Source organism: Anoplopoma fimbria, chromosome 13 (genome assembly GCF_027596085.1).
Source record: "Anoplopoma fimbria isolate UVic2021 breed Golden Eagle Sablefish chromosome 13, Afim_UVic_2022, whole genome shotgun sequence".
In the NCBI taxonomy this organism is placed as follows: Eukaryota; Metazoa; Chordata; class Actinopteri; order Perciformes; family Anoplopomatidae; genus Anoplopoma; species Anoplopoma fimbria.
Genome location: NC_072461.1, coordinates 8,292,831 through 8,306,878, shown reverse-complemented (window position 1 = coordinate 8,306,878; position 14,048 = coordinate 8,292,831). Strand labels below are relative to the sequence as shown.

General features: G+C 41.9%; 1 protein-coding gene across 1 annotated transcript in view; it reads left to right on the top strand.

Annotated features, from left to right (window-relative positions):
* efna5b (ephrin-A5b) overlaps positions 1–13,630 on the top strand; it is an 89,748-nt gene extending 76,118 nt beyond the window's left edge. Inside the window, exons 3-5 of the mRNA XM_054611568.1 lie at positions 11,504–11,569; positions 11,958–12,038; positions 13,460–13,630. Of these exons, the coding sequence (XP_054467543.1) occupies positions 11,504–11,569; positions 11,958–12,038; positions 13,460–13,587 (275 nt within the window). The 3' untranslated portion in view covers positions 13,588–13,630. The remainder of the gene's footprint in view (positions 1–11,503; positions 11,570–11,957; positions 12,039–13,459) is intronic.
* The last annotated feature ends 418 nt before the right edge of the window (positions 13,631–14,048 follow it).

Below are 14,048 nucleotides of genomic sequence, written 5' to 3'. Positions count from 1 at the left end.
TCTAGAGCTACAGTGACACTGATTAAGCTAACCTCAATATTCTTTATCATATTAATATTATGCTAAAAATACTGTTTTAAGTTTCCAAACCCTGCACAAACCCCACATGCATTCAGAGAAAAATACTTGACACAGATTACAAACCTAGATGGCCCTTTCCTGACCTAATGTTATTCTTTTAACACACCGAGCCAGACAGATATAGAGACAAGCACCCCATTCCTAACCCGTGTTTTCACAACTTCACCACAGAGCTTTGAGAGCGGCATTACAGTGATCCTAGTAGACGCTCTCATGCTGTGCTTTCAGCCAAGCTTTTCACGCTGCTCTCATCGCTCGTGGAGAACTCTTCCCTAAAATGGCAATGGAATTCACAGGCGGGAGTTAAATTGAGACAGTTTGAAAAGTTATACCTCACTTCCCCCGCTGCACAATACTGTCTCCCTCAAAAAGGAGGGCCCTCCTCTCCGCATTATGTTATGCTCTTATTCAGCTCATGTTAGATGTTAAGTTCTCTGCTTTTTGGCATAGAAACTGAGCCTAACCGAGTTCATCTGAAGTTGAAGCCCCTGGGAAATTAGGTTTTATCAAAGCAAGGTGATAGAGTGGTATTGAGCTGAGTTTGTCCTCCCACTACAGACTTTATGGAGGAGTTACTGTCAGAAGGCACAGTCGCCGCCACTCGCTCAAAACACATTTGTCACATGGATACGCTGATATTAGAAAACAGGAAGCACGGGTCTGCTCTCATATTTGTGGCATTAGTGCAATATCATGCAGTGGAATGCATTATTGCTTCAGCTGTTGAGGTAAAGTTTAAACTTTGTTGGCCAATGTATGAGGGGAAAACTGTATAAATTCCTTCTCAGCAAGACGTGTCAGTTATGACACTTAACTCTCTCCTGTTAAATGCTGGTGGTTATGCTATACTTGTGTCTGTTTATCAGTAAAGGTTAGACGTGTGGTGTTAATGCAGCTCTGGGTGGCTGTCAAACCCCCGCGTCTTTGCGTTCTCTCCTTCGCTCAGAGACAGCGTTGAAAGAGTCGGGAGTCTGTTTTCTAAATTGACACCTTTTTTATGAAGCAGTTAACCTGACAGCCAGCCAAGACTTCTGTCCTTTTTTCCCATTTCATGTGTTTTACTCTCTCGCTCCCTCTCTTTCTCACTTTTTTTCTTTCTCTCTCTCCCTGCTCCGCTTACACTTAGCAGGAGAGCTAGAGTCTGGAGTGAAAAAACAAAAGAGTGCCTCTGTAATGTTTGCCGTTGCTTCCGCTGTTAATAGGTGTTTTCTCTCTCAAGCTTGTCCACTAAACAAATAGCCTGAGCGCTTTTCCAGAGGCCCTTCAACAACCAGGTGTTTGGCCATTTGTCTGTTAAAAAGTAATCAGATTTTCTTTTGCTTTTATAGCCGATTTGCATTGACAGTCATACTAAATGAGACAAGGGAAAAATGGATGGTCTCAGAAGTTGGGAGCGTTGATGGGGGTTAGGGAGGGGTTATACAATTCATCTTCTCCTGCAAGTCTCTATTTCTAACGTATATATATATATATATATATATTTTTTTTTTTTTTTTTCATTTCTGTTGAGAGATGCTTGTCCTAAAGGCTAGATTAAATTACACCGCGAACGACAGGGCTTCCATGGAACACATCCATTCTGCTGTTGCACGCCATATTGGTTTAGTGGCCCGCGGCTTCATTGGCTATTGAATGATTCTGGCGTATAGCCTCTCTGGCTACTGCGGCGGATATTAAAGTCATCTACCATGAAGTCATCTGACATGTGATTTCCCACCGCCATTGTGTCCGTCCTGGATGTTCAAAAGTAGCAGAGAAGATGGCTGCTGATGGATCGGACAGTCTCTCTTTAGTGGACAGCATGTAGACCAAAAGGAGGAAGATTGAAAGAGGTAGAGAGGTATAGTTACATTACCGCCCCTGCCAATTTATCAGCAAAATCTATCACTACCATCATCATCATCATTACAGGGGGTCTTTCTCATCCCCTAGCAGTAGAAGCATACGAGACCCTTCAGCTTGCTTTGGGTTTCGTCATTTTTGTTCTCCTTTAATCGTAAGAATTCAGTGATACATTTGTACTCAAAAACTTTCTTACTGAAGAATAAGTAAACATGCTGCAAAAATCACAACAAGAATCTTTTCAAAAGAGTATTACCCGATTACTGTGTTTTTTCTCAGGGATTACGTTTTGGCTGAACATACTATTATTATAAATATTCACAAATTAAGATGCTAAAAAAATATGATTGTCTTTAATCTTTTTAAAAGAGAAAAACTGAATGCTATAGTACACCTGAGCAGGTCATGGTCATTTCACTCAGTGTAAACTTTTCATGCACATTTTTTCAAGTTCTATATCCCGACGGTACTTTATGCTTACATGCACAGGTCATTTACTTAGCAACACCAAACTTGGTCCAACTGCTGGTCAAATTTTGAGATTGTTTGTTGAATCGGTATTCCTCTATTCTCACAATAACTCCTTTCAATTAGATGGTGAAAATAGTAACACCACGAAGTATTATCAGCTCGTTAAGTTATTTTGACTTTATATGTTACAAGACATTTCATATATCCCTTAAGTAATCCAGTATAAACAGAGAATTTTGACTTTTTTCTACAAGTACGATCTCATGGATCCACGACATGGACCAATGAGATAGCTGTCTGTGGCAGGTGATTGTGACAACTGCTGGCTGTGATCAGTGAACACATGATATCCTCTGCTTGAAAACGACAAATCCTCACTTGAACTAAGCCTTGCACTTGAGCAGTGAGTCCATTGTCCTTCATGGCCAATGCTCTGGTGCACAACCTGAATTTACCCATTTTTTTCACCCCACAAGGATCATTAAATATTCATCTTATCTACTGTGCATAGAGATGCTAAGTAACCAAACCCGAATGTCTAAATAATTCATCTCAAACAGTAATTAGTGACTGATTACTTTCAATTTTAAACACTTAGTAACTTATAATTTGAATTGACATGAAGTCTATGTCTATGTCATAAGTCCAATTTTAAATTCAGTGAAGACCACAAACAGTGCCTACAACTAGCTTCAACATAGCAAAGACATTTCTCCTGTTTAAGGTTTGATGATATATGCTCTTCAACACAACACACAGTGGTCAGACTTTGCCCTCGTCGCCCATTTGCCTACATTGTGTGATTGCGTAGTGTAGCGTAGCTAACAGGGCAAACCTTACGCATCATTACCCTCTAAAGCTGGCTATCCTGCACACCTACACTGAACAGAAATGTCAATGTGTCCCAAGGCAGAGGCCACAATCCATGAGCACAAGAGGGTGAGGTTACCAATAGTTAACTGCGAAAGGGCTCATGCACTTGAGACATAGCAGTATATCATCGAGGGGAATTCATGAAATGTGTAATTTCTTTGGTTTTGTAACACTGCTGTAGTAGCACAGACTTATTAAAACTAGAAAATGTATTTATAATCAATATGCCACTGATTTCACTTGAGTATTTGTGTAGAGTACCCGATATTTAACCACACACAGAACAGCAGATACCTTATATATAAACGGTGCTCATATACACAGTATCAGAATATTAATCTTTTTTCTCAGCTCTAATAACTTTCCGTAGCCAAATTACCTGAGGGGATGGGGGATGAAAAATCCGCCCTCTGTGACGTGATTGATCAGCGTTCTTGTTTGTAGATGAAAATTAAGCTGTCAAATCATATTCCCGCCGAGAAAATGACCGTTAATGGTGTTTTCGCCCTACGAGTTCGATGCGGGTCGAGGGTTGATTTGTTGCATCTCTGATAAAATTAGAGAGAGGAGACAGGGTTCTGCTGTCATCTGCTTCAACAACAGAAACAGCTTAATCAATGCTAGCAGGACGGCGGGAATTTACTCAAATGGAGATCATAATTCTTCATTTTTGTTAGTGTCAGCCTCTTGTCTCTGGCAGGTAATTGAGGACAAGACGAAAGCCAGAGTCAGTCAGGAGACAACATCCAGCAGTGATTTCTTTTACAGTTCAACACAAGGCAGAGCAGAGAGAAAAAATATTAACAGAGAAATACATTAAAGACGTAAACTGTACCAGACCCAGGGAGATGCAGAGATTGATGTAATGATGGCCACATGGAAGCATTTCTGCAAAATGCAGTATTACTGCACTGTAGCAGTGAGTGAGTTACAGCTCTGAGGTGTCTGCCTCTGTGACAGACGGAGGGGATAAATGGATAATTTGGAGCCATTCTCGGGTCGGAGTTCACAGTGCGTTCATGGTTTAAGAGAAACCCATCTCACAGGATGCTGATGCAAGCACGTTTGTCTAATATGGACACAACCCACAATCTCGCATTTGAGTGAATTTAATCTGAAAAAGGCAGCAATCCAATATCAGTGGCAGCTCGCGGCAAGAGATGAGGGAGCCGAGTTATGGTGTCTTTAGGCGTGTAAGATGTGTGGCAAATAGGAAACCACTTGGTGTGATCATGCAGCGGCAGATTGTCGGCCGAACAGATGTCGTTTTCTTGCCGTCTGACTTGTTCCCCTACATGGGCTGGTGCTGCTTCTCTCGGAAAACACAATCAATAACACTTTTGCGTCTCACTTGTGGATGTTATTTTGTGGGAGTTCTTTTATAGATATTTCTTGGATTCACACTGCGAGCAAGAGGGATATCACAGCTACACCATTGGAGAAAGAACACAAAGACCCAGAGGTGGGCAATGATTCTACCCATGTTGGAAAATGATATATTTTTTTGTATTTTGCTTAGGCTTCAATCACTTTGCGGATGCCCGTAGGCCAATATGCAACATGCGACACAATTGATCATAAATACCAAGCAGGGAAACCTTTGAAATTCTTAAGGCTTTCCCACAAGATCTAATAAGGTATTTTTCAACCTTTCTGGACTGCTACATGCACACGCAAAGCTCAAACAGATTCTCAAAGTCATGGACTAGCTGGTGTCTGATTGATCATAAATCCTGTGATGCAACATGCTCCTTAAAGCTGCTCCCAAGAGGAGAGCAGAGTAGAGATGGTAGAGAAGCAGCAGCAGCAGAAAAATAGCATTAATGGACAAATGAAACAGAGGCAGGGGACGGTGTATGCAGTCTGTATTTTGTTAGAGCTACAGGAGGTCTGCTAATAATGATGAAGAGCCGGGGCCGTTCCATTTGTGGTTCAGGGAGGGAACATGCATATGGACACCATCATAACTCAGCCCTCTCATTCATTCACGTGAAAAATCAAGCCTGTCATCGGGATTCAGAAATGATCCGGCAACATGGAGTAATGTGAGAGAAAGACACACACAGACTCGCATGGATACACATGCACTCGTATAAAAAAAAATCCATACACATGCATGAACAGACATACATAAAAGCCACACAGATCCATGCTGTCTGGAATGCATTATTATAATCCTGATAGATGGATAGACATTCCATCACCTCTGCCTCCCCTGGTTACTACATCAATTCTTGGCTCCCCTTTTATCCCATCTCTCTCGTTGGATTTGAGGACAGTACTAACAAACTAACCCTCCCCGTGTCACTTTTGCACCAGATATTTTTGCACGTAATGGAGACACTCATGCTGGCCATACAGACCAGTGACAAATTAAAGGAAAACCGTGAATAAAGCGCAACAAATGCAGGTGCCTCCATACAAGACTGTTAATGCATGGTTTGTTAGCATATTAAAATCATGTGAATCATGTGCAGTAGCTTTAACTGTCTCAAGATGTCAAGTGAACACCCATGAGAGATTTTGGAACCCTCTTCACAACCAAGATCAAAGCAACAAATGAGGTAGTGGTTTCGGCAAAACTAGCAGAATCAAGTAAATGCGTATAAGCTAGTCTAGTGAAAGGCCTGGTCATAACAAGCTTATTGGAGTTTCAAGAATATACAGGAAACAGTCAAACCAGCGAGCCAACCCACTGGCCAGACTTGGTTATTAATACACCATGAGCTAAGTAACACTGCTCTTGTTGACAACCCAGAGAGAGCAAAGCGAGCGAGAAAAGTCTCTAATCAAGTTACTTTGAGTTTGACCGCCAATAAAGTAGTCATCACTTTGTCTGCTGGGAAACAGCAAGGCCGTGAAAAGCCGAGAGATCAGAGGAAAAGAGGGCAGTGGAGGGCTGTGATTCAGAGGGCACGCGGTTCCTCTCAGCATATGATTCATGCTCCTAACAGCCGTCTTAAGGAGCTGATTATGATTCACTGTAACAAAGACAAGGACATTTTATCCTTGGCCATTAAACCATTAACACATATATTATTAACCCAGTGCATTGGTCATTATTTTTAATTGGTTATTGTTCATTTATTCATTCTTTTTCATTCCCCCTCTATTATAATACCCACATTTGCGTACAGGCACACATCCACAGTTTTTCTCATTTATTCAGTGGGTGGATTCACGGGCCATAATAATAATATTTTGATTCTATGGGGTACACTAAGTGCAGTAATGACACATTATTATGCATAGTGATTTATTATTGTGTGCCTGCTTTAAAAAACCAAACTCCCCTTAGATTAATAAATCACTGAGTTTATTGTAATTTGAGTGCAAGGATGTGAATGAGCTGATGAACTTCAAGGGTTTTCAGACTTTCAAGGCGCTTTTGATTTTAAAGAAGATAGAGCAATTTGTTGGATTGTCATTATGCGATCTTTCACAAAATGACGATACTTGATGTAGATTGATGTAATAGCGAATAGGAAATAATTGTATCCCCACACACAATTGTGTGATGGAACTAGTGCAATGTTTAATTAAGCATTATCGATTTCAACTCCCTTTTCCCTCTCGACTCACATGCTCTCTCCCCCTCCATCCCTTGTATCTCTCTCTCTTTTCCCCATTGCCTGTGACCTCGTCACCTCGGAGCAAGCGGCATGAGGAATGACTTTGGTTCACTTTTGGCGGCGGTTGAAAGATGCAAGGAAAGAGCAAAAGGCCAGCTATCACCGGGGGGGAGAGTCTCCCTCGGCTGCCTGAATCCAAGTCCTCGTCTTTCACTGCTCCTCCCAGCTTCCCCATTCCCTCCCATTGTGTGCTCGCTGCAGTAGCATCTGGTTAATGGGCCTCTTCGGTGGATAGTCTCTTCCATCTTCTTACACGCGCACATTTTGTGTGTGCACACAAACACACGCAGCCCGCAGTGCAGATAGTTTGTGTAGAATGCGCTGGTAGTATTGAATCTTTTTATCATATTTTTTTCAAATCTTTCTGTCCTGGTAGAATAGTACGCTGCTTTGTAACCGGCTGAATGTTGGAAGGACATTCTGTGAAGGACACTCAGTAATTCAGAGTGTTTCTGTACAACATTCCATTTCATATGGGTTTGTGCTTTACCACATGTGTGTGCTATTGTAAGCTTTAAAGAGGTTGTTTTGGACAGTGCAGCGGTTGATATTACCGATTGGAGGGGGTCGTATAAATATTCCCCCCCTTCCTCTCCATCTGAAACTCCCTCGTTTCTTGAATTCAAGGTTTTTCTTCCACTTGTTTGGTTTAACATTGTCCTCTTTTGACTGATTCCATACCCTGAAACCGAACTAGGAACGTTAATGAATCCCAGCAGTGATTTCTAAACACGGAATAGAGGAAATGTACTCTGGCTGCAAACTGTCTGATTAACTGGATGGAGAAGATGCTACAAAGGTTCTAGAGAGTAATGCTGCATGTGTTTCTGTGTGTCCTCTCTCTTAAACACCGGTTTATATAAACTCCTGGACCTAAACTCTGATGGTGTAAGCCACATGAGTAATCTCGGCAAATCAAAGACAAGGCCAGCAGCCTTCTTTTTTTTTTCAGAGCGCTGGCAGAATTAGCTTGCTAGGAATGCTCAGCGCTGGACACAACATTACAGGGCATTCTGTTTAACCCACCCCGTCCTCCTAACAAATAAGCAGGGATCAAAGGATTAGAGCACCATTATTAAAGCCAGCTGGAGACCTGAAGCCGACTACAGGCATGCTAACATGATGCTATTAATGTTACATGTCCACATGATGGCATACAAGTCTATGCTTGGCTTCTTGCTGTCACCGGACGTTTGGATTTGTGGACATCGGGGACAAGTAGCCTCAATGAATTGTTTACTGAAGTTGTAGTGGACCACTGCAAACCTCTTAAACATAGTTGCCATAAGAGGGAACTTGAAACTGCACATGATTTTAAACCATTCATGCCGCATTGCTTGCTAATCTGCAATATTACATTTGGTGTTGTGGTTTGTGGTGATACTGCCATATGTCTGCTTCTCAGCAATGTTTCTCTGACTATGAGAAAAACCCCAGATGACACCTGAGTCGAGAAAAATAACAAACAAAGCCTTCTCCCAGCAGTTTGATTGACTCACCCTGCAGTATTATTTTATAGCTGAGCCATTACAGCTCCTAAATGACAGATAAGAAATCAATATCCTACCATGATATCATCTAGTGTATTAAGCCAGCGTAAACTTTGGTTTTAGCTCCCCATCGCTACAGACACATGGTTTTATGTCCTCATGTCTGGAATGTGCTGTTGAGTCTTTCATTGAAAGGCAACGGAAATGTGTTTTCCAGATAACATTACAGTTGCAATAAAGCTTGGCTTGGGCTGTGATTGAAACAATGCCGCGCCTAAGCCGCACTGAGCCCACCTGTTTGTTCTTCCGTAATTGGATTCTGCTTCATTCCATTTGCCTTAATGCTGATGCATAATGCAGTGGACTAAGGGGACCAGCCATTACTAGCCAGGGGACAAGGCTTGGAGGAGTAACCCGACCTCGCCTCCCTGCCAGTCCTCCCCCCTCCCGTCTCTGAGACATCATTTCAGGGCCTCTGTCCTTCAAAGCAGCCACTTGCGCAGGCTGCTGGCCTGATGGGGACCAGAATAGCAGGTGTTGATGTTACTGCCTGCAAGAACAATAAGCTGGCCCTCAGCAGCATCTTAATCTAAAATAAACACAAGCTGGAGCGGACGGTTTGGTGGAGGGATCCTCGTCAAACACACGAGTATGAAGAGCTGCTACCAAGAACGGAATGTAGAACCAATGCAATGGCCACATCCAAGCTCAGGGGAGCTTATTTAGTTCATTCATTGTCACATACTATATTTAAAAAACTGCTAAACGAAAACGTAAAAAAATAATAATTATGAATTCCAGTATAGCTATGTAACATACAATTTGTGAAAGCTACTTTGACCACGGCAATTGTGATATCTGTCCCATCGTGCACCGTATGTCGATGAGTCTTCTTGTGTAGGAGGTGGAGAGCGTGTGATTGCCAAATCTATAAACATCACAACAGCTTTGCTAACTGTCATCATGACAGAGACTCCCACTTGCGTTTTTGCCACTCTCATCAGGGCCATACTTCTCTCATGATCAGCTGCCTTTGCTAAGTGGCTGGTGTCGATGGCTGTGACTCAGCTCTGCCCACAACAATGATGAAGATAAGACATCTGGAGATGTGTGCGTGTCTTTGTGCGTGGCCATATACAGTTTGTGCACACATTAAATATGGAGCATTAAGAAGTGTTGGAGGGGAAACGTGGAGCAATAAAAAGAGTGACATAAATTCTGTGGGTACTGGTATAAGACTGAGTGGGTGAGCGACTGTGGTCAAGGTTCATTAGCGGCTGCCTCCATACCAAAATAATAAGGCCTCTCAATATCTCTCTCTCTCTCTTCCCTCCACTTTCTTCTCCCTCTGCATCTGCTGAATATGAACTGAGCTGTGAAAAAAGGACGACTGATCTCAAGTCACCTCTCTTGCACACTGACACATGACTAAGAAACAGCTGATGAAGCTTACGACATTAAAATGGTAACTGCGAGGATGAGGGGGATAGAGAGGGAGCTTGATGAGCTGTGTAGAAGGCTTCAGCAAAATGAAAGTGATTGAAAGAGTATGCAGTATGCATTTGATGAAAAACTGGCATCTTGATCTCAGGGTGCGGAAAAAAAGGAATAGATTTCCATCTCTTCTGAACCTTTTCCATAGTTATCAGTCAATAACTCTGTTAATGAACATATCCCCTGGCTACAGAGACAGTTCACTGCTTTTTCAACTGCCTCCACACGAAATAGAAGCTGGGACATCGATTGCAGCGATGTGTGTAATTCTGCAGACCGGGAGAAATTAGAGAATTGTAAATACTGTTATTTAAGAGGACGAGGAGCAACGCTTGCAGACAGATATTAAAATCGGTATCCTGTGTGCGTATGTGCACACATCGGTCGGGGTGTGTGCCATAAAAAAAATTAAAAAGACGAGTCAGTTGAGCTTTGATGAATGGATACGGCCGCGCTGACAGACGAGAAGAGAGGGTGACACAGCTGGGAGAGAGGGAAGGGAAGGGAAGGGAGGGGTTAGGTAAAGGTTCACTAGAGGGGAGTTGACAGATCCCAAATGGTCGCCTTTGGAAATGCTTGGCTTCATTGCATCAGCTGTGGAATGATTCAGAGAAGACATAAAATGATGCCCGAAAGACATCTCAACGGGCAGTATGGTCTCTCTGGAGATTAGGGTAGTAGAAATGAAAACTAGTTTACTTTATGTAGCATTCATATATCACAATAATGGGCAAAGCAAAATATCCTTAATTTGCTATGAGGTCCTGACACAAGCTGTGTATTTTTAAACTACTGTACTTTCCCCTGCCATGATGGATGCTTGCATTACGCACCCACCATGCTCCAACTGACATGTGTTTGACCCCTATCCTCGTCTACAGGAGAAAGCACCTGGTGCCTCACCACAACACCATTAGTGGTCAACCACACACACACACACACACACACACTCGCACACGCTCTCCACATGAGATATTTTTAGGGGATGTGATATAACCACCATGATAGCTAACGCTCAGAGATTCACACCCCATGGGCTTGACAGGAAGGGATCCATTTCCTGACAGCAACCGCAAACCATCCGCACACGCAGCACATACATCCTCATTGTGTGGACTCTGTGTCCCTCGGAGAACGTTGAGGCTATGGAGAGGAAAATGCATGAATGTATACATATGAAGTATTCGCAAAACATGATATCTTCCAGTTTTTAGTGTTGTTTTTTTTTTTTAGATAATGCAAATTTCTTGATCCTTATTGAGCTGCTGCCAGTTGTAGAATCTAAAATGCTACAATTAAACTGAGCAAAGCACTCCACTTTCCCCAGAGACATTTCCCAAAGCACATCTGTAAATACTTTCTGGCTATAATTTCACAAGAACCATGACTAACCCTACAAAATCCACTTAAGAGTCAACATTAACATCTGAAAGTTTTTATTTTTTTCTTAATAAACTACCTCAGTTTTAACTGCCTCTACGGGGATTTATTCCTTGTTAAAAATCTATTCACGGAGACCTTTTATATGAAAGGAAAATTCAGTCAGGAACTTGTTAAGTGCATGTGTGTCACTATGTAGTATTAACACCTTCTTTACGTTTGTCTTGTGATTTTTTTCAGCCTCCACCATCGCTGAAAACGGGAGGAAAACATGCCTGAAGCTCAAAGTTTTCGTCCGACCATCAAGTAAGTGTTTGCATGCAGCACAAGGCTTTGTAATAGAGCTTGTTGAAGTACACATTTGGATTGGAAATCAAAACAGTTTATGTCTACTTCTCTGGTTACCTCACCTCCTCCTCAATTACCTTTTTGCTCGCTGTCCAACATACCCCTTTAATTTATCACAAAAAAACGGCTCTACTTGCTAAGAATTATTTTTCTGAAAACATGAAAAGGATGATACATGATCACATCAAATGAAATCCAGGTCACTTCATACTTCATCTGAATGTTGCCATGAGCTTTGTTGCTTGGGATGTTTGATTTCAGTGCTGAGAGGGGGGGCTTCAAATGTCACTAACCTATTTGGCATAAACCTCTAATGATCTCTCATTCTCCCTATTTTCTGTTATAGACACCTGTGTGAAAACTATAGGCGTACATGACCGCGTTTTTGATGTAAACGACAAAGTAGACAATACATTAGAACCACGAGGTTAGTATGGCTTCCTGCTTTTTTGATTCTCTATAGTGTGACCGCCCTACATCTGTATGTGTGTCCTGTTTCTGTGCCTGTTTCCTTTGATGCTGTTTGTCTGGAAGCTGCTCTGTCCTTCCACATCTCTGCCTGATGCTTCTCTTTTTCTTCTCCAGATGTTGTGTCATGCCACTGTTGCTTGCATATTAAAAGTGATGGACTTTACTGCATGTCGATATATATTTGTATGTACACTGCGTGTGTAGTGTACATAATTAATGACATATATATCACATTCATGAATATGTCAGTGTACAGTACTTGTGATGGTCTCTCAGATGTGGATGTTTCTCATTCTCACTCTATTTTCAAACCTTTTCACTTCCAGCTGCATGTTGTGCACTTGAGTGCTAATTTAATCATATATAAAAACTGCCATATATATATGGCAATTTGGAATTTTACTTTTCAGTCCTTACTGAGTTGCTGTTTGGCTCTTTAGGGCAGCATTGATTATATTCTGTACAGCATTTTTAACGTCTTCATACATGTGTCTTAACCAGTCCCTGCACTGAAACACCCCACATCACCACCATACTGATGTCTTGTTCCCATCGGCAGTTCACTCTAAGATATAAAACCACACAAATTAACATGTTAAATATAGACCATTTAAAAATGTTTAATTTGGAAAATGAAATTGTAATTACTCACTTTGAAGATCAGAGTTTATCATAAACTGATATTTAAATGGAATACACACACACAATAACATACATACACCAGGCCAGACCCTAGGACATTTGTGGTGCCGATCTGTCTCTCCTCCTGCCAAATTTTCTATCTGCCTAATTTTCCAGCCTTGCTATCCTGCTTGCATCTTTTGATGGCTGCCTCTCACCTCGAATGCTTCCTCTGGCTCACTCCCCTATTATGCTCTCCAAAGGAGGGAAATTAAAACATTCATCCGTCATCTACTGTTGCCATGTCCCTCCACACCCTACCACACACACACACACACACACACACACTTTATAGTTATGTAACTGCGTTGCCCCCTGTTCTGTCAGCTGTCCTTTGCTGTGCATGGTTCAGCTACTTTCCCATGATGCTGAGGGCACATTGCTGATCAGAGATACTTATGCCGCTGCCACACAAGAGGCACTTCACCTGGGAGTTGATTAAAAATATTTCTGTCAAGATTTGAAGCATGACATAGCAACCCAAGTTCACATGGCAACTCAGACGTCACCTTTCCAACTCTTAGAACCTAATGAACATAAGCCCAAACATCTCCGTAATGCACGCCACAATTTAACCTTAAATATAAGATTTCAAATGAATCGCACAATGTTGTCTTTTGTCGGTGATGCAATGTTGCAAAAAAAGCAATTTTTAGCATAAATAACAATTCCTTGTTTCTTTTTATTGTCCTTTAGACGATACCAGCCATGAACCGGCTGAGCCTTCCCGAAGTGACGAAACAAATGCTGCGCCACACCTGCAGAAAACAAGTCCACTCCTGGCTTTGTTGCTGGTCTGCCTATCAGCACTCTTCACTTTATAGCGCCTCCCTCTGTTCCCGGAGGGCATTTACACCTAGCGTGGCCTGAAGCTGCCCGAGGCTGCAGGGAAGAGGCGGGATTTGGGTGGAGCGTGTTTGCTTGATTGGGCATCAGAGCAGGCTTCTCAAGGAACCCTCTATTTTTTTCAGAAATATATTTAAGTGGTCTTTCTCCGTCTGTGAGTGAAAAAAGTTGATGTTGGAAGTGGGAGAGATAGTTCCCCCTCTTAAACTTTCAACTAAGATGCCAAATCCCGTTTTTTGACACTTAGTGATTCTTATTTTCCAGTGACTTTTGACATCCCTTTACATCATGTTTTATTTCATTGCAGCACTGATGTTTACCCACACACACATACACACATATCCATCACCATACACAGACACATGCTTAGAGAGTCAATTACACTACATTACATTACACTAGCAGTCAATAGCAGTAGGGTTTTTACAGTAATATACAG